At 45.8% G+C, this 19,073-nt stretch overlaps 3 protein-coding genes across 4 annotated transcripts in view; 1 reads left to right on the forward strand and 2 right to left on the reverse strand.

The window, feature by feature from the left end:
• The first annotated feature begins 1,329 nt into the window (after positions 1–1,329).
• On the forward strand, positions 1,330–6,114 carry lin7b (lin-7 homolog B (C. elegans)). The gene is made up of 6 exons (XM_086170758.1): positions 1,330–1,538; positions 2,372–2,490; positions 3,399–3,470; positions 3,597–3,806; positions 4,100–4,263; positions 5,559–6,114. Exons 1-6 carry the CDS (start codon positions 1,463–1,465, stop codon positions 5,578–5,580), a joined length of 663 nt encoding a protein of 220 aa, XP_086026884.1. The 5' UTR covers positions 1,330–1,462; the 3' UTR covers positions 5,581–6,114.
• Positions 6,115–6,480: 366 nt separating this feature from the next.
• hao1 (hydroxyacid oxidase (glycolate oxidase) 1) lies at positions 6,481–9,596 on the reverse strand. The gene is made up of 8 exons (XM_086170757.1): positions 9,355–9,596; positions 8,502–8,653; positions 8,127–8,394; positions 7,873–8,045; positions 7,447–7,538; positions 7,102–7,260; positions 6,901–6,970; positions 6,481–6,786 (listed from the first exon to the last, which is right to left on the reverse strand). Exons 1-8 carry the CDS (start codon positions 9,489–9,491, stop codon positions 6,719–6,721), a joined length of 1,119 nt encoding a protein of 372 aa, XP_086026883.1. The 5' UTR covers positions 9,492–9,596; the 3' UTR covers positions 6,481–6,718.
• A 1,200-nt stretch (positions 9,597–10,796) lies between these two features.
• The window catches only part of smg1 (SMG1 nonsense mediated mRNA decay associated PI3K related kinase), a 35,419-nt gene continuing 27,142 nt past the window's right edge, over positions 10,797–19,073 (reverse strand). For both annotated transcript variants that reach the window (XM_086170759.1, XM_086170760.1), the window contains exons 50-64: positions 18,696–18,930; positions 18,016–18,227; positions 17,771–17,927; positions 17,145–17,334; positions 16,751–17,025; positions 16,159–16,368; positions 15,488–15,625; positions 15,036–15,188; positions 14,771–14,950; positions 13,954–14,181; positions 13,633–13,844; positions 13,438–13,538; positions 12,830–13,006; positions 12,357–12,463; positions 10,797–11,987 (exon numbers count right to left, since the gene is read on the reverse strand). In XM_086170759.1, the coding sequence (XP_086026885.1) occupies positions 11,910–11,987; positions 12,357–12,463; positions 12,830–13,006; positions 13,438–13,538; positions 13,633–13,844; positions 13,954–14,181; positions 14,771–14,950; positions 15,036–15,188; positions 15,488–15,625; positions 16,159–16,368; positions 16,751–17,025; positions 17,145–17,334; positions 17,771–17,927; positions 18,016–18,227; positions 18,696–18,930 (2,653 nt within the window). In that variant the 3' untranslated portion in view covers positions 10,797–11,909. The remainder of the gene's footprint in view (positions 11,988–12,356; positions 12,464–12,829; positions 13,007–13,437; positions 13,539–13,632; positions 13,845–13,953; positions 14,182–14,770; positions 14,951–15,035; positions 15,189–15,487; positions 15,626–16,158; positions 16,369–16,750; positions 17,026–17,144; positions 17,335–17,770; positions 17,928–18,015; positions 18,228–18,695; positions 18,931–19,073) is intronic.

Consider the following 19,073-nt stretch of genomic DNA (forward strand, 5'->3'; position numbering starts at 1 on the left):
CGGTTAGCATAAGATATATTTAAACAATGCTTCAGATTTTTAACAAATTCACAGGAATGTAATGAATAATTCATGCTATATATAGAAGAATTTTAATTAAAAGGAAAATAAAAGTCAATCAGGCGAAAGTGAACAATCCAAGGTGCTTCAGTATCTCACTGTCTTCAATACGCATCACAAAGGGTTTGGCTTCGTTACTAAGCTGTTGGCGCCATCTAATGTTAAATTCAGCTCAGGGTTCCATCAACATTCATATTACGGTAAGTAATAGTCGCTGCGCAAGTTTGGATGTCAGGTTTTTCTCTGCCAGAAATTTATTGGAAGGAATTGTACAGCTATTTCATGTCATTCAACATCGCATGATCTCTTTGAAAAGAATAGTATGTTAGTAAAATTGCCGAAAAAAAAATCAAATACTAAGCATTAGGGAGAACGTCACTGTTCTCGTTAGTTTTCAGGGGATATTGCTACAGGCTTAGTGTAATTAAATACAGACTGGATGTGAAATTAGGCTCAAAGAAATAAATTAAGCGATTTAAAAAAAGTTTTAAGAATATTTTAGCATTGAACCACAATGAGAAATTCACGTATAAAAGGGAAAATGCAAAAGTGTAAAATCAGCTTTGCCCGTGGCTGTTTGTGTTTGTTTTTTTCAGTAAGTATGAATTGGAAAATGTTGAAAAAAGGTAAATTAAAAGACAAAAATGTGATAATATAGTTCCCCGTTGAAAAGCTATATAAAATGAGCATGCAACATGGACAATACAGTACATGGAAAATTGGGGGGGGGACACACTAAAAAACTCAAGTAAGTTGACGTTTTATGTTTTTTTTACCAACAAATGTACAGTCACAGATAAAGTATATGGATTTGTTTTTTTTTTTTTAAAAAGGAATGCCTTTTACGTCTAGCGAGGCTGTTAGGCGTGCTTGTTAGCTTCTCGACCGAGATGCTAACATCTGGTCTATCCATCCGTAAGGTCGATAAAACAAATAGCCCCTTCTTCTACACTCTCAAATTGCCGGTTGCACAATAAATATATTTGAACATGACAATGCTGTACTTTTTTCGTAAACGGGTTCTAGTTTTACATCTACTTCTATCGCGACGTAATTCTTGTCGTTTCGGCACACGACCACCACATTACTTGGAACTCCGCGTCTTGGCCACCGGGGGGTTTCCCGGCGCTGTTCCCTCCTCCGGGTCTTCTCCCGCATCCATGCTGAGCGCTCCCCGGTGCGTCGCCGCTCTCTCTCTCTCTCTCCTGTCACCGTTACATTCACACTGCTTCGCCCTCGCCATCCGGTCGTCACCTCGTTAAGCCACCCCCCTGCAAAGCCTCTGTTTTTATCCACCTTCCAATCCCCCGGCAGCGTCCTCACTTAAGATGGACAGCTCGATGCTCTAAATTAGACCGACGCCGTGATCGATAGAGAATCCGTGGACGCCGTGGAGCCCAGGATGATGTCCTCCTACTACCACCCCGGCAAGGAGGCAGATATGGCGGCCATGACGGAGCCGCTCTGCCTGGAGAGAGGTACAGAGGCTCGCAGGCTAGCAGACTAGCCTAATAAGAAACACCTAGCAGGGGAAGGTGGAGGTACCAGGTAAAGGTGAGGTCTGGTCTGCCTCACCCTTTTCGCCCAGAAAACCTCAGGCTAATATGTAGGGGTACGTAACCAAACCGTTTTTTTAGGGGCTTCAATATTTTATTATTTAATCGCATTGTAAGAGGTACGCACCGAATGTTAGCCCTCATCCCTGCCCGGTATTATTAAATTAGCCATGTCACTAGCGTGACGTGACGCGTCAGAGGTGCGGTCAAGCGGGGGTCATTTGGATGAATGGGGTTGGCCTTTGGGATGAACTATTTGGGAAACAGGTGGGTGTGGTTGTGGTAGGACGCTCCGGGGTGGGGATGTCCACCCAGCCCGGATCCTCCACCTCAAATCCGCTCTGTCATTGGGGATGCAGTCGTAGATCCAGTCACTTGCCCCCTGCATGGTCACCAAGAGGGGATATATTTTTATCTTCACTCATGCAAGATGGTCAGGTTTTCTCCTTAAAATAGCTTTTATTCCATACATAACATCCAGAAAACTACACAAAACCACATTTGAATGGTCAATATATCTCCTCTTTCATTCTCTCACATCAAAACGTTCCAGACTATAAAACTAGGACAAAGATGGGTCTGAGGATATCCCGCCTGGAGGCCTGTGTTATATCAGCAAGATTTTTATCAATGGATGAGAAGAAGCATCAAATCGTCGGGAATAAAAACAATAAAGTGCCCTGAAGTTGTCATCTCTCAGTGAGTTCGGTCTTTGTGGATTGTGACTCACTTCACAAGCGGCTTGTGTGTGCCAGATGTGTGCAGGGTCATCGAACTACTGGACCGGCTGCAGCGTAGCGGTGAGCTGCCTCCTCCAAAGCTGCAGGCCCTGCAAAGAGTTCTGCAGAGCAAATTCTGCGCCGCCATCAGAGAGGTACTGCACTGTCCTGAGGGGATTTCAAACTTGCCAGAGAAAAAAAAAATTGCAGATGCAGCTTTCTTGCTTGTTTTGTAGCTAATTTTCCTTTTTAATATGAAAAATCAGATACAATATTCGTACCAATTCTTTCATCTTTTTTTTTTTACTGTTTTTATTTCTCTGTAGGTACCAAGAGCAATTTTTGCCTGAAAGATGCTTTTAAATCTTACTAACTTGAGAATTATCCTGAAAGACATTACTAAAAATGTAACCAAAAAAAATGAAACAATTACAAATGCTGAATTTTGCAGTAATTTGGGATTCCGCCATACATAAATTAAATACTTTGTACATTTAGCTTGATTACAAAAAAAAATCCAACAATATTTTTTAAAATGCATGCACTTCTCTTGAAGGGTCATTAAAAACCCACCTTTCTTGTTATTGACTATAACGCAACCTTCTTATGATGTTCTGGCTTAATCACGGGAGGCAGTCAGGGAAGCCCGGAATGCATCGTTTCATTGAGATCACACTTTTCACTTTTGCATTTCAACTTCTTCCCTATGTGCCTTTTAGATAAACTAGAAATTTTTGAGTGACATCATTAAAACACACGCCTTTTAGACTTTGAACTCCTATGATGTATCTCTCTTCGGCAGCATAAAGAGGAAATTAATATCAAAACTTTGTGGCCTTCAGAAGCCATTTAACACAAGAAATCTGATCTATAACTGTGATGTTAGTCTGTTTTTTATTTTGTTAATTTACATTTGTTTGTATTTTTGTTGCTCAAAAAATGAAAATCAATCTCACAGTACAGATTCTCTGCAGGAGACAGTGGAAGGACCCCACTCGTTCATTAAGGGCATTTTGATAAAGTGTGCGTCGCTTCACCTCCTGTTCTCCCTGTTGCCCTGCAGGTGTACGAGCAGCTTTATGATACTCTGGACATTGTTGGAGGGCCAGAGGTGCGAGCCCAAGCAACAGCCAAGGTACAAAGTGGAGGCTCACCACTAAAATGGCAGCGTTGAGTCGACTGGAGAAACAGCAGACATTTAAAGGCTCCTTAACGCAGAATTGATTTTTTTCCCCCTCTGATCACATGGTCTCCTGGACAGGCCACAGTGGCAGCCTTCGCCGCCAGCGAGGGCCACGCCCACCCTCGGGTGGTGGAGTTGCCCAAGACTGACGAGGGTCTGGGCTTCAACATCATGGGGGGAAAAGAGCAGAACTCCCCCATCTACATCTCTCGAGTGATTCCCGGTGGGGTGGCTGATCGCCAGGGGGGTCTGAAGAGAGGAGACCAGCTGCTGTCAGTCAACGGAGTGGTGTGTTTTGTTTTGTTTTTTAGATCCTTGAGACCAGAAACTCACCTCCACATCAAATACGTTTCATCTAAGGTTTTGTTCTGAGTAATGTCGTCTTGCGAATTTGCTAAGAACTGTATTCACTCGATTGTTCTGGAACTCATGAGAAAACCCAGAGTTATATGAATATCACTTAAAAATAATGGAATTACAGTAGACAAGAAATATATAAATTAGAAAAAACCTTGATTGTCTGGGCCATGTCTCTGTGCCTGCATGCGTAGCTGACTGTTTGTGTGTGCACTCGCCTGCAGAGTGTGGAGGGGGAACACCATGAGAAGGCGGTGGAGCTGCTGAAGGCGGCCCAGAGTTCAGTCAAGCTGGTGGTGCGCTACACCCCCAAGGTTCTGGAGGAGATGGAGGCCCGCTTTGAGAAGATGAGGAGTGCCCGGAGACGACAGCAGCACACCAGCTACTCGTGAGAAACCCAGTTAATCCACTGTATTCACGTCACGGAAGAGCCTAAATCTGAGCAGAAATGCAAGGTTAATGTGATTTAAGCAGGTTCACTGAATGTCCGGGTATCAAAAAGGAACACTTGAATTAGATAAAGCAGCCTAACAGGATCATACAGTATTTTATTACTTGAGCTTGCTATATTTTACTGACCAGAATTGTTTTTTTGCACATATTAACTTTGTGATATTCTGTAGAAAATGTCTATCGTGGTATGTCTAATTTTAAAATTTCAAGACTTTTACCGTCAGTACAGAGTGCAAAAAGCAGAACACAGCACAACAATACAACAATAGCAGTATCTCTGGGTTAGCGATATAAGACAGAAAAAATATCAGACAAAAATATAAAAAGCATTTAGAAGAATAAATAGATAAATATGTGTAAGGAAAAAAGTGAGAGTAAAGAAGTAAAAAAGTGAAAGTAAAGAAGTAAAAAAGTGAAGAGTGGAAAAAAGGGTTTATTGCACTGTACTGTATGTGAGGTTTTAGTGTTGATGGTTGTGCCAAAGGCTTAAACTTAATTAAGGGTTAGGGTTAGAGTCCATAAAATATTAAGGATAACTCTCATTTACCAAAACAGTATGATGAAAAATGCAGAGAGCAGACATTTTGAAGGAAATAAACTAAGATTCATTTCAATCGGGTGGTAAATGGCTGTTATTTATGTTCCACCCAGTTCACTGTTTTCACATCAGATAAAATTGGAGAAGCTGATCAAGTATTTCCCTTTTTGCTGTTTGTTGGAGAAAAATCTCAATTAAAATGGTCAAGTTTGCTTATTTTCTCATCAATTTTCTATCTGAAAATATCTCTGCCCTCAGTAAGGCATGATCACCTAAAATCAATTGATAATCCCATTACAATTAACCAAAACAGTAAAAAAACATGAAGAATTAATGCAAAAAATTGAAAATAACCAAAAAAGATGAAGCAGAAAAAGAGAAACCTTGTTTTTAAAAGCCAAAAATAACAGAAATAATCAGTGGATGAAATACTTAATAAGTACCATATTCTTAAGAATAATGAATATGTGGAGGATGAGGAGGAGAGAGGAGAAAACTACAAGCGGAAGATGTGGAACGTGATACATTGATGGGATTTGAAAGGAGTGTGAAGCCCGGTGCATTATGGGAAATTCCCCGCAGGCTCATGGCAGTGTAACCAGGGAGTGGTTAACTCAAGCCCTGTTTCAGAGGGTTAGTCCAATGCGGTCAGGTCCCACTGATACACACAATGACTGTGTCTCCCCCTGCAGGTCTCTGGAGTCCCGGGGCTAGCCGCTCCCTCCATCTGCCCCCCAGCCCTCCCGACTCCTGTCCTGACGGGAACCCGACCTTAGACAAGAAGCCGAAAACCAAAGTAGCCTACCAACACCCGTAAACCTGAAGTGAAGCTGCAGATTCTCCCCCCTCCCTATCTCCCAGTTTCTTAGAGACGTGCAGAGTAAGCTAGTTGTCAGACAGTGCTTGTACTTTAGACTCCCTCCCGAATGTGAGCTATATCACAAGGGGTGAGGCAAGATCTTAATATTAGTGTGTGGCTTAACTAGTCGTTGAACTTGTGCATGTGGTGCACGGCGCTCCTCGGCGCACGCCTCAGCGCGTCCGACCTCAGCAGCCGAGGAAAACACGCCACGGGTGTGACAGACGTCCCGACAGCGGGACCGATAGCATTGCGAGGAGCCGCGCTTACATCCGTGGCTGCACGTGTTACGTTACTTTGAGTTCTCAGACTTTTTAAAATTAAATATACTTGTTTATGCATTTACTTGTATTATTTATTCATGAAATAAAGTCGACATGCGTTAGTCACACGCTGCTTGGTTTCCTTCTCACAGAGAAAATTGTTTGATTTTCAGCCGAATTTCAATATCAGGAAAATGTTTTAAGACAGCGTTAATCTGAGATACTGTATGTCCAGTGTCCGATTACAGATATTCAGTATTAGTTTTGTCACTGTACTGACCCATATACTGTTTAAACACTCACATTTAATTCAACAGAAATGTATTCATGATGATTTTCAAAGATTTTTGCGAATTTTTGTAACAATAAATTAATGGCGGATTTTTTTTTATGAGTTTAATTTTTATAAGTTGGAACTCATTTCTCCTCGAGGCCAGAAGGAGGAAAAAAATCAAATATAAGACGTTCAGGGACGTTCAAGTCAGCATCCAATTGATTTTCATTTACCACCTTTATTACCTGATGCAAAATTTCAGTCTAATAACATCAGGATCGAAAACCCACTGCTTTATTTCTTCCACAAAGATTGAGATCAGTCACAATTCTTGAAAGTGGAGCTGCAGGTGATTTTCCTTCCCTGCAGCTGAAGGTGAAAATGAGGCGGGCGTGAAAGTGAGCTGATACACTCGTGAGGGCCAGAGTGTGAAGCTGAGCACACCAGATGCTCATCTCACATCCTGGAGGGGAAGTCCATCCTGCGGACCAGAGACCTGCTCACCTCTGACACACACCGACAACCTGCAGATGCACGAAACAAACATTGAAATAGTTGTGAAGCACGGGTGTGTGTGTGTGTGTGTGTGTGTGTGTGTGTGTGTGTGTGTGTGTGTGTGTGCGCATAAACCACTGCACCTGCCAGGGCCATGGCCAGTCTCAGTTCCTCCTGTAGCAGCTCCAGGAGCTCAATTACCCCTTCCTCGCCCTGATAAAAAGGTTAATAAATAAAATAAAAGAAAGTCAATCTGTTTTATCTTGGTTCTGGTTCATTTTGGTGAATCTGGCTTTGGCCACAGAGTCTAAATTCGTCCTCGGTGGGAAACGGAGAGAACCCACCTGGCAGGCGAGGCCCCACAGGACGGGCCGGCCGATGAAGACGGCCTTCGCCCCCAGAGACAGCGCCTTGAGGACGTCTGTGCCGCGTCTCACCCCTCCATCCAGGTAGATGTCACAGCGACCCTCCACCGCCTGCACCACCTCCTCCAACACATCCAGCTACACACACACACAAAGGAAAAAAATGTTACTCACAAGATAGACCAGATAATTCTTCATTTTTACTAACCAAAAGCATGCCCACAGTATTTGATTGTATATTGAAAAGATCACATTTCCTTCACTGTGTTAAGCATGAGCTCTATGATACTGAACACACACATACACACACACTCACACACACACCGTGGCAGGAACCCCATCCAGCTGCCGAGCTCCATGATTGGACACTAAGATGCCATGAACACCGTAGTTAACAGCCTTGAGAGCATCCTCACCTAAACACACACACGCACACACATGCACACACGCACACACACACACACACACACACACACAGACACAGGATATTAAAAGTGAATAATCGGACTAAAATGCTCTGACTCATTGACTGAATCTCTCCTCAGTGGCTTTTAATAGTGTCACCACTTTGTGGGCTTTATTTGCGCAGCATTACACATATTGTTGACTAAATGTGTGTTATGTGAGATGAGCAGCCAGTTTGAGATCAGGTTGTGTGCAAAATATAATTCCCTCACTTAGAATAGTGGAACAAATATGAATCCATGAAATACAGGCTCAGGCGTATGTGTGTGTGTGTGTGAGAGTTACCATTCAGGATTCCTTTCACAATCAATGGCAGGTGTGTGTGTTTCTTCAGCCAGGAGATGTCGTCCCAGCAGAGGGACGGGTCGATCGCTTTGGCAACATAAACGGCCAAACCGCTGTCGTTGCCATAGTTACCCTCAGAGAAGGACATAGAGTCCGAGGAGAAGTTGGACATCCTTGAACACACACACACACACAGTGGGTCATCAGTGAACTGTCGTCTCGTCCAGTTTTCAGAATTGAACATTGATTCCTACTTCAAGTGTTGGGGAAGCTTAAAACGGTTGCGCATGTCATCCCATCTCCTCCCCAGGTAGGGCGTATCCACGGTGACAAATATGGCCTTGTAGCCCGCCTTCTCTGCTCGGCGCACCAACGACAGAGTGAGCTCTCGATCTTTGTAGATGTAGAGCTGCAGCCACAGGACCCCCCCGGCCCCCCTGGAGGTCATGGCCGACATGACTTCCTCTATACTGGAGGTGGCCCAGGAGCTCAGCATCATCCCCATGCCCAGAGCGCCACATGCTGAGGAAGAACACAAGGCGACTGATTGGAGCCAAGTGTGTTGGACTGTCTCATTTATATTTATCTACACACACGAGCGCAGATGTAAATGTACTCGTCATTGTCACCTCTGGCGGTCGCCGTCTCCCCGTCCGGGTGGGCCATCCTCTGCATGGCAGTGGCGGCCACACAAATGGGCATGCTGAGCCTGTGGCCCAGGACAGACACGCTCAGATCCACGGTGGACACGTCTCGCAGCACTCGGGGAACAAAACGCCACCTGAGGGGACAGAGAAGCTCTGGAATCAATAAAGGGCAGCTGGGTGGAAAAACGATCGTGGTGAGACAGATGTGACATCATTGCTTCCAAACCGGGGGTGTTTCCATGGTTTCAAACTAACCGTGGGAATCTCGACAAAATTTGAATCAATAAAACACTTAATTGAAAAAATATAATAATAAAAGCCAAATAATAATAAACATTTTATTTTGCAAAGTGCACATTATCCTCTCATTCTTGTCACCACACAGGTACCATTAAGTTAATACAATCAGTGATGTATTTATATTATCCCGTGTTTATGATTATTTCAGGGCCTTGCAGCTTGGGCACAGCGGACACAGTGGACAAAATACATATTTTATGGACACAAGGTATTTCTTGTTCCATAGATTTATGGTGAATTCTGTCACATGGTTTCAAAATACATAAGATATTCTCCATTTAGATGACAGGGATCAGGATAATGTTGTGCTCCCTGCGTGCAGTTCCAGTATCTGCCACTAGAGGACGCCAGTGAGTAGCACTGGAAACCAATGCAAAGTGACCAGAGTAAATTGGACCAATTTAGTAAATAACTTAAATACATATGGTAATAAGAGAACTAGTTGAAAACTAGTGTTAATGTTTCTTAGCAAAAAATGACTAAAACTAAGTCTATTTGTCTGTTGAGTCATGAAGTTGTGTGTGTGTGTCTGTACCTGCTGAAGGCAGCGACATTGTCAGCCAGCGTGTTCTCCTGCTCGGCTCCGGAGCGGTAGTAGTCGTACACAGATTTGGGAAGAACTTTCCTGGCCTCCAGCTCAAAGTCATGCACACACACGCGGCTTCCAGACATCTCGATCCCGCCGACCAGCAGCCGAGTTCCCCAAGTTCTCCCAGAGCGCCGAGCGATCTCTAGGAATCATTAACCTGCAGCAGGCTTCATCCAGCTCCTCTTCTCAGGCAGGATCTTTGAGTTTTCTGCTCTGCTTACGCAAGATAAACATCAGTGAGGACAAACACACACACAGCACTGTAGAGCTGTTAGTGTTATTGTCCAACTCAGGATCAGTGTCTGCGTGAGTTCCCACTTTATCCGTGGTGCGGCCTGTGTACTGTGAGCTCCAGTAAAAAGTGTGTTAATGTATTTACTGAGTGGACTGTTCCTCATGGAGCTCCAGTCTGTGTTTGTAGGTCAAATCACTGAGACTTTGAACTACTTGACTTCTTCCTCTATGGTTTTTGGAAGATCTACTCACACACACGGGAGAGGGACAGAGACGGTTTATCTCTCCATTAACCACATTTATCTTATTTCGCAGCTATTCTTGTTGCATTATTACCCTTTGCTCACAAATTGTACTTATCTTCACAACTTTAAACTATAAAAATGCATCACTTAGTTGTCCCACCAAGTCATCTCGTTTTAGCCGGATTTTTAATTGAAGTGCTGAAAAGGGGTACAGAAAACCAATTTAAATACTTTTCATCAGCTAATGGGCAGGCAGAAAAGCTGAGATGTTGAGTTATTGGATGTTAAATCAACATGACAAGCTGCACCGTGTCACTTGGAAAAATATTTACCAGGGTCTTCAATCCAGTGAAGCAGATGCATGGATCTCTTCGCGGATAGAGAATTGACGTATCTCCTCCTCTGCTTTTTCATTTTTGTATTATTAAATTCGTATTCCCTGGTGTCAATAGCAACAGGTGTTCAGGGGACTACGGCGCCCCCTAGTGGCCGCGGATGGAAATGCATTTAGGATGCATCTACTATCATTTAAGTCAATCAAAGCTCGTTTTATGTAATTAAAATGAATGGGGGGGAAAAACCAACTAAATTTCTCAATTCTCCTAAATGTGAGAGGAGAAATATAAATCACACAAAAATGCGATTTAAAATCAAATAAGCACCAGGGTTTCAATTACCTTTCATGAAGATTGTGTTTGGATCAGACAAATGATTGGTTTGCAGTTACAGATGAAAAAGAATATGATGGACTTTTGTTTAATTTTTATGGATGTTTTATCCAAATCTAATATTTCCATGGAGACAGTGGATTTGCATTGTGAAATGAATGGTTATGTCTGCTCTAAAATAGAAACAGCTTCTTCATGATGAAAAAAAGTATACATTCCTTTGAGGAAAAACACTTGAAACATCTGATTTGTAGGTTTATTTGGCATCAAACAAAATCCAATAAAAGCTTTAAGAAAATGTTTTTTTTTTTTTTTTTCCACCATCACCAAAAAGCATTCCACCCACTAAAAATGTAAAACTAGAAGGTCAGGATTAATAAAATGCAAGCACTAGGGGTGGGTGGGGTGGGGGCAGCTACATGAGAGGAAAGCAACAGCCAAGAAAATTCAAAACGAGGCAGGATCTACAAGTTCTAGGAAAGAAAGGCCGAAAGTCATTACGAAGCACAACACAGACCCGAGATGCACATTGAAGAAAAAACTGATTAGTGGAGCTTCTCTGTCCTCCGAACCGCGTCACCTCCCAGTGTCCGCTCTCGGCTCGCAAACGAAGCATCCCGTACGATTGCAAAACACAAATGGACCTTGCGGAGAAAAACGATTCCGCAAAAAATCTTTTCTCCCGCAATCTCTCTTCAAACTGTTTCTTTTCTTTTTTTAAAGTCTGATTATTGTGTTCCCCCTTGAATTACTTTTCAGTTCAGTCTTCAGGGACGAGAGTCCCGTGGAGCCTTCACTCTGTCACCCGCTGGCCGATCAGTATCACAACGCCGATGGGGAAAAGTCGAGAAAGAGTGCGGCGATGAAACCCCCCCGGGGGGCCTGCAGCCCTGGAGAAGTTGCACGCGCAGCACGGCGGAGGCGAGCGGTTCACTCCCCGCTTCGTCCTGGCCTCGACAGGCCACGGGGATGTTTATGGGTACAACTTGGTGGCGGGCTGTGCAGGTGAGGAGGGGGAAGGTATCTCCAAGCTGAGGGTGAGGAGGCGTTGCCCCTCCCCTCCCTCCCCTCCTCCCCCATCCGGCGCAGCTTTGCCCCGGTCAAACCCCAGAAAGGCATTGTGTGAGCCCGGTCGCTGGAGGTCGGGGGAGGGGGGGGGTCGTAGTTGCAGCGATGCTACGAGGTCACTGCCCCAGTTTGGGAGCCCAGGAGTTTGGGAGGGCAGGCCAAGCGTCCGCTTTCCATTTCCTCCCCGCAGTGTGGCCCGGTGCTGCTGTTCAGACTACCCAGACCCGCTGAACCGTGGTGGATCTCCAAGCCTTCACTGGACCAAAGACATGGCGCGGTGCAGTGCTCACACCCAGGCAGTCCAGCCCTCGTACAGCTGGGCCAGGTTGTCCATGTTGGTGGCCTCCTTGATCACAAAGTCCACCTTCAACCGAAAACAACAGGGGGCAACAGTGTGAGGCCAGGCGTTGCCTTTACGAGGCCGGTCATCGTGTTCATTCGGCAGGTGAGGAGTCGCTGCTTTTTAAAGTCGGTCATTAAGGCAGAACGAGAAAGTTGCCACTTAAGCGTAATATCAAGAAATTCTACATTCTATCGTGGAGAATGTCAAAAACAACAAGGAGGGTCGTCCAGCACCTTCTGAAAAACCTTCCTAAAAATTGGCTACATGGCGTTAGCTTAGCTAGCGACATCTGGTAAAGTGCATTTTATGTTCTATGTAGATCACAATATCCCGCAAACACAAAGAATTCGGAGCGACTGTTTATTTTCCCGACAGAGCCCGTGGGCTTACCTGCTCGGTGACACTCATCCGGCGGCTGGGATCGATGTCTCTGCCCTCCAGCTTGGCTTTCACTCTTTTCCACACGCTGACGGCGTACGAGTTCCTCTCCTGGACGGCTGCAACGCAAACAGCAGCAGGTTCAACATTCGACATAGGCATTAGCAGACGACTCGGTACGGATTTAACGTCTGCTGTCCACCAGACAGACCGATGGCCCGCGGCTGCTAATATGCTGTGTTTGGGAAAAGTATGACGTCCATTCAGGTGAAGGGAAGTTAAGACTTGACACTAAAGCTTTTTAAATACACAAATAGTCATTTAAAACGATCATTGTAATAACATCAATAAAAAAAAAAAACTATTTAAATAAGAAAGACACATGTGAAGACTGGTTCCATTCCCTTTATGGTTCTTCAAGAATTGATGAATGTCTGCAGCGGGAATGAAGATTTGTCAGAGGAGCGAGTTTGTTGTCGATGTACCTCGTCCCGTCTTGGGGTCTCGTACGGTCCTCTTGGGACTCGGGTTCAGGCCCTTGCTGTTGATGAGCAGCGTGCTGGGCGGGGTGTCCGTGGGCGTCCCCAGGTTGCGGGGCGGGACCTTGCGCGCGTTCTGAGACATGGACTCCGGCTGCGTCTTCAACCCACTGGATCGCACGGCTGGGGGGGGGGGGGGGGAGAGACGATACAATTTCATCAAGACGGTAGGCGAAAACAAGATTATAGAAAATCTCTCCGACATAATGATCGGTAAACTTTCAACAAAACCTGTTTCGTTTCAGGTTTCTCTTCTGAAGGACGCTCAGAGAGTTCCGACCATAAGCGCTATCTGTGTGTCTGACTGACGTCACTCAGAAGGCTACGAAAAACCATGAAATGGATTTGACTTCTAAAATTTGATAGCTAATGTTTCCACAGGACTTTGTTCGCTTGATAATAAAACTGGACTTCGGTTGCAGGCCGTTTGGGATCTTCATCCATCCTGCTGTTTATTTTCAGAGTTTACAGTATCTGCTGATCAGTGACCAAATGAATTTAGCGGAAAATGGTGACGTCTAACATCCAGTTCAGGGGGGAGTGGAGTTGTATACCTGCCGCGAAGCTGGTTTGAGCTGCTGAGACCGGGCTGGCACATTCACTGTCTCTGTCGGTGACCAGCGGGGAGGCGAAGCCCACCAGGCCGTTGTACACACTGCGGCGACACACGCACACACAGTCGTGGTTTAGACGAAGACGCATGGCAAGAGGAAATGTGCGCGTGCGTTTGGTTGGTCGTGTGTGCCGACCTCTGGCTCTGCGCGTAGAGCTCCTTGAGCGTGGCAGGAATCTCCTCCAGCATGTCCAGCTGCTCCTGGGTGCGCGGCTGTCCGCTAGCCTGGATGATGGTGAACAGCACCAGCTGGATGTTGTCCTGCCACGCCTTGTACTCCAACAGGAAGTGACGCACGCTCCCATCGGAGGCCACGTCCTCGCCGTCCGACAGCGCCGCCTCCTCGTCCTATTCTCAGAAAAGACACTCTGTGATAAAAACTCACTGTTGGGAAGGAGTTTGCCCCCCCCACCCGATCTCCATCCCCAACATCGGACACGTGCGAGTGTGACGGTACCTTGGCCATGGCCCTCAGCAGGTGCTTGACATCGGCCAGCTGGCGGTTGTGATTGGACAGGATGGTCTTGATGGAGTCTACCAGGAGCTGCAGGGACTCGCTGCAGGACTCCAGCTGCTGCTCGCGCTCCTCCTGCGTCCTCTGACTGCCACTCAGCTCCTCCTCCAGCTGCCTCTGGGCACAGCTCAGCCAATCGGGGCTGCCGATGGGCAGGTCCAGCACCGGATTCTGTCGTGAAATGGCCAGAAATAGTCATCTTTTTCTACGACGGTTGGCATCTTCCTTGGAAACTTAGGTTTGGTGCGTGATACCTTAGAAGTTGCACAACGTTTGGGTGTCAAGAGAAGGGGTTAAAATAAATCAAAAACTTTCAGAGATAATTCACACAAACAGCGCGGTCGTGCTACGAGTAACGATCGCACGTCGATGTGAAATGGACAAGGCGAGATGCTGCACGCGCGGAGCAAATCGGAGCCCAGGATACAGAACACTGCTTGGTGGCCACTTTAGAAAATGCTTGATTTACCATCAAAACAATTGAAATAATATATAAATAAATTTGTATTGCACAAACCTGTGGTATAGGGAAAAATATGCAACACAAAACTAGATAAAAACTAAGTAAGATACAGTGAGACTGTGATATGGCGAGGGACTACTGTACTTCTAATGCAGTTGACAGAAAATGAAACTAGGATTTTTCTCCTCTCCAGTTCTGGAGAACAGTGACGGGCCTCTTTTCCTCGCTGTTTGGACTGCCATTCCCGGCTCCTGTTACTTCGAGAGCATCCCCTGCCATTGTGGAGGTGGAACCCACCAGTCTGTGCAGCAGCTGCAGCTCCAGCGGAGACACGGTGCTGCTGAACTGGGCGGCGAAGGAGTAGGTCTGCTGGCAGCGCTTCAGCAGCTCGAACAGTGCCGTGTCCATGTTGAGGGCCTCGGGGGAGCGAGTTCGCAGACCCTCGAAGTTCAGTATGGTGGAGCACAGAAAGGTGACCTGGAGAGAGATGTGGTGTTCTTGAGCCTGATGCCCTTTTGAGTGTGGCGGCGGAAAGCGTCCGGTGACGAGTGTTTGTGCTCACCTGACTGGCGCGCTGGTTCTCTCTGGCCACCGTGGCCCTGCGCTCCCTGATGGTCATCTCGAAGTCCTGAAGGACAGGAGCCAGAGCCGGATTGGCCCCCCCTGCCCACTTGAGGCGCTGCTCGATGCTGGATTCCAGAGCCGCCAGCTTCTCCTGAGGAAAAGCGACACGGGATGCATGTAAATTTCCTGGTTTTCAGTCTTAATGCATTGATAACGAGAGCCAAAACATTAATGAACAGTACACTGGATTTGTCAAACCAAATCTGGAATCTGTGATCAGATACTCTTTCTGCTGAAAGATAGTGGAGTTTAAAAATGACAGCCTTAACATAAAGGTAAATAAATCTTGTGTAAAGGAAATATCTCCATGGAGGATTGACTGACTTCATGGTTAATTATGCATTTCAGGTCAAACCTTGAATTCTCTCCTCAGCCTAATGTCTGATGTACCTGAACGGCCACGATGGCTCCCTCGTCCTGACTCAGCTTGTACAGCTTCTTCTTCATGTTGCTGAGGATGACGGCGCGCGGGGGGATGCTGACGCTGAGCGTCTGGTTGTTGGGGCCCAGAACGTCCTCGTGCTGCCACTGGAGGACAAACACACAAAACCGCTGATACTGACCACCTGTGACCAAGTAGTTGCTCATTATTATGTAGCAGTAACATCTAGAAACCTTATAGTGAAGAAGAAGAAGGAAAAAAAAAAAAAACCTTTACTGCAAAATTTGACCACTGCATTGAACCCATCATGGTTGGATCATGAGCAGAAGGCAGCAAAGAAGCAGCGCCAGGGGAGCAGTTAGGGGTTCGGTGTCTAACTCAACAACCGGGAATCGAACCGGGACGTTGTCCAAGGACGACCGCTCTAACTCCCCGAGTCACGCCGGTGATCTTGTTCAATGTCAACTTTCCGAATAAGTATTTTAGCTATAAATGTTCTTGGTGAGATTGATGGATAATCTGAAGACACTATGAATGAATTCGTTCTAACTTGAAAAAAGGAGCTGTAAATGCTTATCTTCTTTTAAATATCTTGTGACGTGGACATGAATGGGTTACAACATAGGTTGTATTCCTATTTATTATTGTATTCATTGCATTTCTCATTGACCGGTCCAACCTGAAACATGGCGACGTGCAGCTGGCTCCTCTGCAGGCTGGCCTTCGCCGCCTCCAAGCTTCCGTCCAGGCGCCTCAGCAGGTCCGTGTTCTTCCACGCCGTGTCATAGGAGGCGGCGAGCACGGTGGCTCTGTTCAGAAGCAGCTGGGAGACACGGCCGGACGCCAGGCTTTGCTCCGTCGCCCTCTTACAAAGCTCGTCCAATGACACCTTGGAAATGCAGGATGGGGACGTTTTAGAGTTCATCCTCAACTGGAGATGTTGGGATTTTTGGGGGGATTTTTTTTAACTTCAACAATTAAATTCATGTTTTTACAACTGCAAAATATCATGGATCAATGTGTGGAAAAAGTTCACATTTTGAGATTTCATGTGTGAAGGGGTTAAAAAAAAAAAAAAAAGTAGATAGACACAATCTACTTGGAATTAATCAGATGTTTTTAGAGATAATACAATATAAATTTAACCCAATAATTAGATTTCTGACTTTCGCCACTGCCATTTCAGACTTTCTAAGAACTCACAGGTCACGTTTATATACAAAAACCATTGAAAATCAGCAGCGGCCACAGCTCACAGGATCGGGTGCTACCTTGCTCTCGGCGCCGAAGTCTTTGGCTTCCACCTGGGCCACGACGTCGAGGCCCAGGGCAGACAGGGTGCTGCAGAGCGCCAGGCCCAGAGCCTGGCTGGGCAGACCCATCAGCATCTGCCAGACAAACTCGGCTGTGAAAGCCTTGATGGGGCGGGTCATCTGCTCCTCGCTGACCACCGCCACGCTCGAGCCCGTGGAGGCGGGCTGCCGATATAGTGGTTTCCTCAAACCCACGGGTCCGTTAGAGGGTATTAACTCCTCCGCTGGGGGAGCTGGACACAGGATATTCAATGAAAAAAAAAATTCATTTTCTGTGGAACAACACAGCACATCAGATAAAGCTGCGGATCAACTGACACCCAGAGAAGCCGATCCTTGGAAGCTCTCTTACCAGACAGCGTCTGGGAAAAGGACGCACACAGCCTGAAGAAGTCCCTGATTGTTTGCAGTCTCTTCAGGAAGAACACCTCTTCCATCAGCTGCCGCTGCGTCGGGGTGTCGAAGAAATGCAGCTGAGCGGCACGAGCTTCCCGGAGGACATCCACTTTCCTCCAGGCTGACGGCACTTCCAGGGAACTCAGCTGCGGCAGCAGAATTATGATTTGGGTTTATCGCACAATACTAGGCTTTGTGAAGCATTACAAAACACCCTGAAAACCAGCAGTCAGTGCAAGATGCTTTTTATGAATGCTATTCAATCGCCATTTTTATACAATGAGTGAATGAAAACAGACATCTTTGACTGAATTTTTCAGATTTCAAAAATAAGACTGAAATCATGTTTTTTATGATAGTAATGAAAGATTAAATGAAAGTATTCACAGATTCACCTGTGATTCATGACATTTTTAAAATCCAAACGATTCAATGCGGGCACTGCACTTGTTTCTAACCCTCAGTACCAGTGCAAGACAAGCCTTCAGCTTTAAGTTAACTGAAAGGTGACTAAAATTATGGTGATTGTCTTTAACATTATCAGCCAAACGTTTCTATCAACTTGGGGGATCTGAGTTGAACCTTTTCAGTGAGCTGGCCGAAAGCAGTCTCCAGCTGCGTGAACATGCCGTCAAAGGCCACCAAAAGCATTTGACCCGCGGACATCTTTGGCGTGTCGTGTCCCGGCCCGTCCATGCTGCGAGGCTGGATCAGCTCCGAGTACTGAGCGCGCAGCATTCTGAGCACACAGCCACAGTGTTTTTAGGTTTATAGTCGAGAAAGCACGGGTGTCATTTCATCAAATGTGAAGGTAGTTACGGGTGTACCTGGTGATGTCCAGGCAGTGGGCGTGTCCTTCTTGATCCAAGCTGGTGGAGGCTTGCAGGCTGTCCGCCAGGCCCTGCAGGCCCAGGCCGTCCGAGCTCTGCTCCACCAGCTGCTCCAGCTCTGCCAACATGGACTCCAGGGTGGGCTCTCCTTTGATCATACAGCGCAGAGCCTCCGGGAAGATGATCTGACGGAAGTTGGTGTTCAGCTCCTGGGGCGAAAAGGGAGACGGGCATCATGAGTGTGTTAGCTTTCCTTCGGTGCAGAGGCTGCTAAGCATCGATAAATTTGTGTAAATTGGAATTAAGATTTTTCAATGCATCTACCAACTTAAGTCAAATTAAAATCTGCACAGCCAAAATTTAAGTTCAGAATATAATAACTTTGGAATTTAGCTTTCATATTACTCCCTCTTATCTGTATCTTTGTTCTTAGGTTTTATTTCCGTTAAGCACTTCAAACATCAATGTACATTATAAATAAATGAAACGGCAATCAATTATATTTTTTCAAGTAATTTCATGTACATCACATAGCTTTTACAAGATGTGGAGATTTTAAAAACAACAGTTTTTGGAAGAATCTATATTCTAGAAGCACTTAAGCCATTCTTAGAAATTATATAACCACATTTTAAAGTCAGTGGAGGTTTACTCTGGTGTTCTGGTTGCACGCATACCTGCAAGCATGTGTACACAGCATTGGCCAGGTATACAACTTGGATGGTGGCTGACGGAGCTGGCAGCTCCAGATCATGTGGCAGGAGAGGGCAGCGTTGGAGCAGCGTGGCCAGGGCGCTGATGTTTCCGATCATGCTGCAGAGCTCCTCCAGGAACCAGGCTCCGTCACGGGACATCAGGTCCACCAGCTGCTCCCCGGCACTGGCTGCCGCCCCTTCCATCACCAGATTTCGCCTTGAAAAACATGAAAAACGGCCATGTTAATACGAAACTTTTTTTGTCTCTTTTTTTGTAGTTACTTCTAAAAGACAAACAAACAAAAAAAAAAAAAATGCACCCCTGCCTGCAAACATACATCCTAAGTTCTTGCTTTGCAG

The sequence above is a fragment of the Fistularia commersonii genome, chromosome 23 (genome assembly GCF_037954325.1).
Source record: "Fistularia commersonii isolate RoL2024-O1a breed Wild chromosome 23, RoL_Fcom_v1.0, whole genome shotgun sequence".
In the NCBI taxonomy this organism is placed as follows: domain Eukaryota; kingdom Metazoa; phylum Chordata; class Actinopteri; order Syngnathiformes; family Fistulariidae; genus Fistularia; species Fistularia commersonii.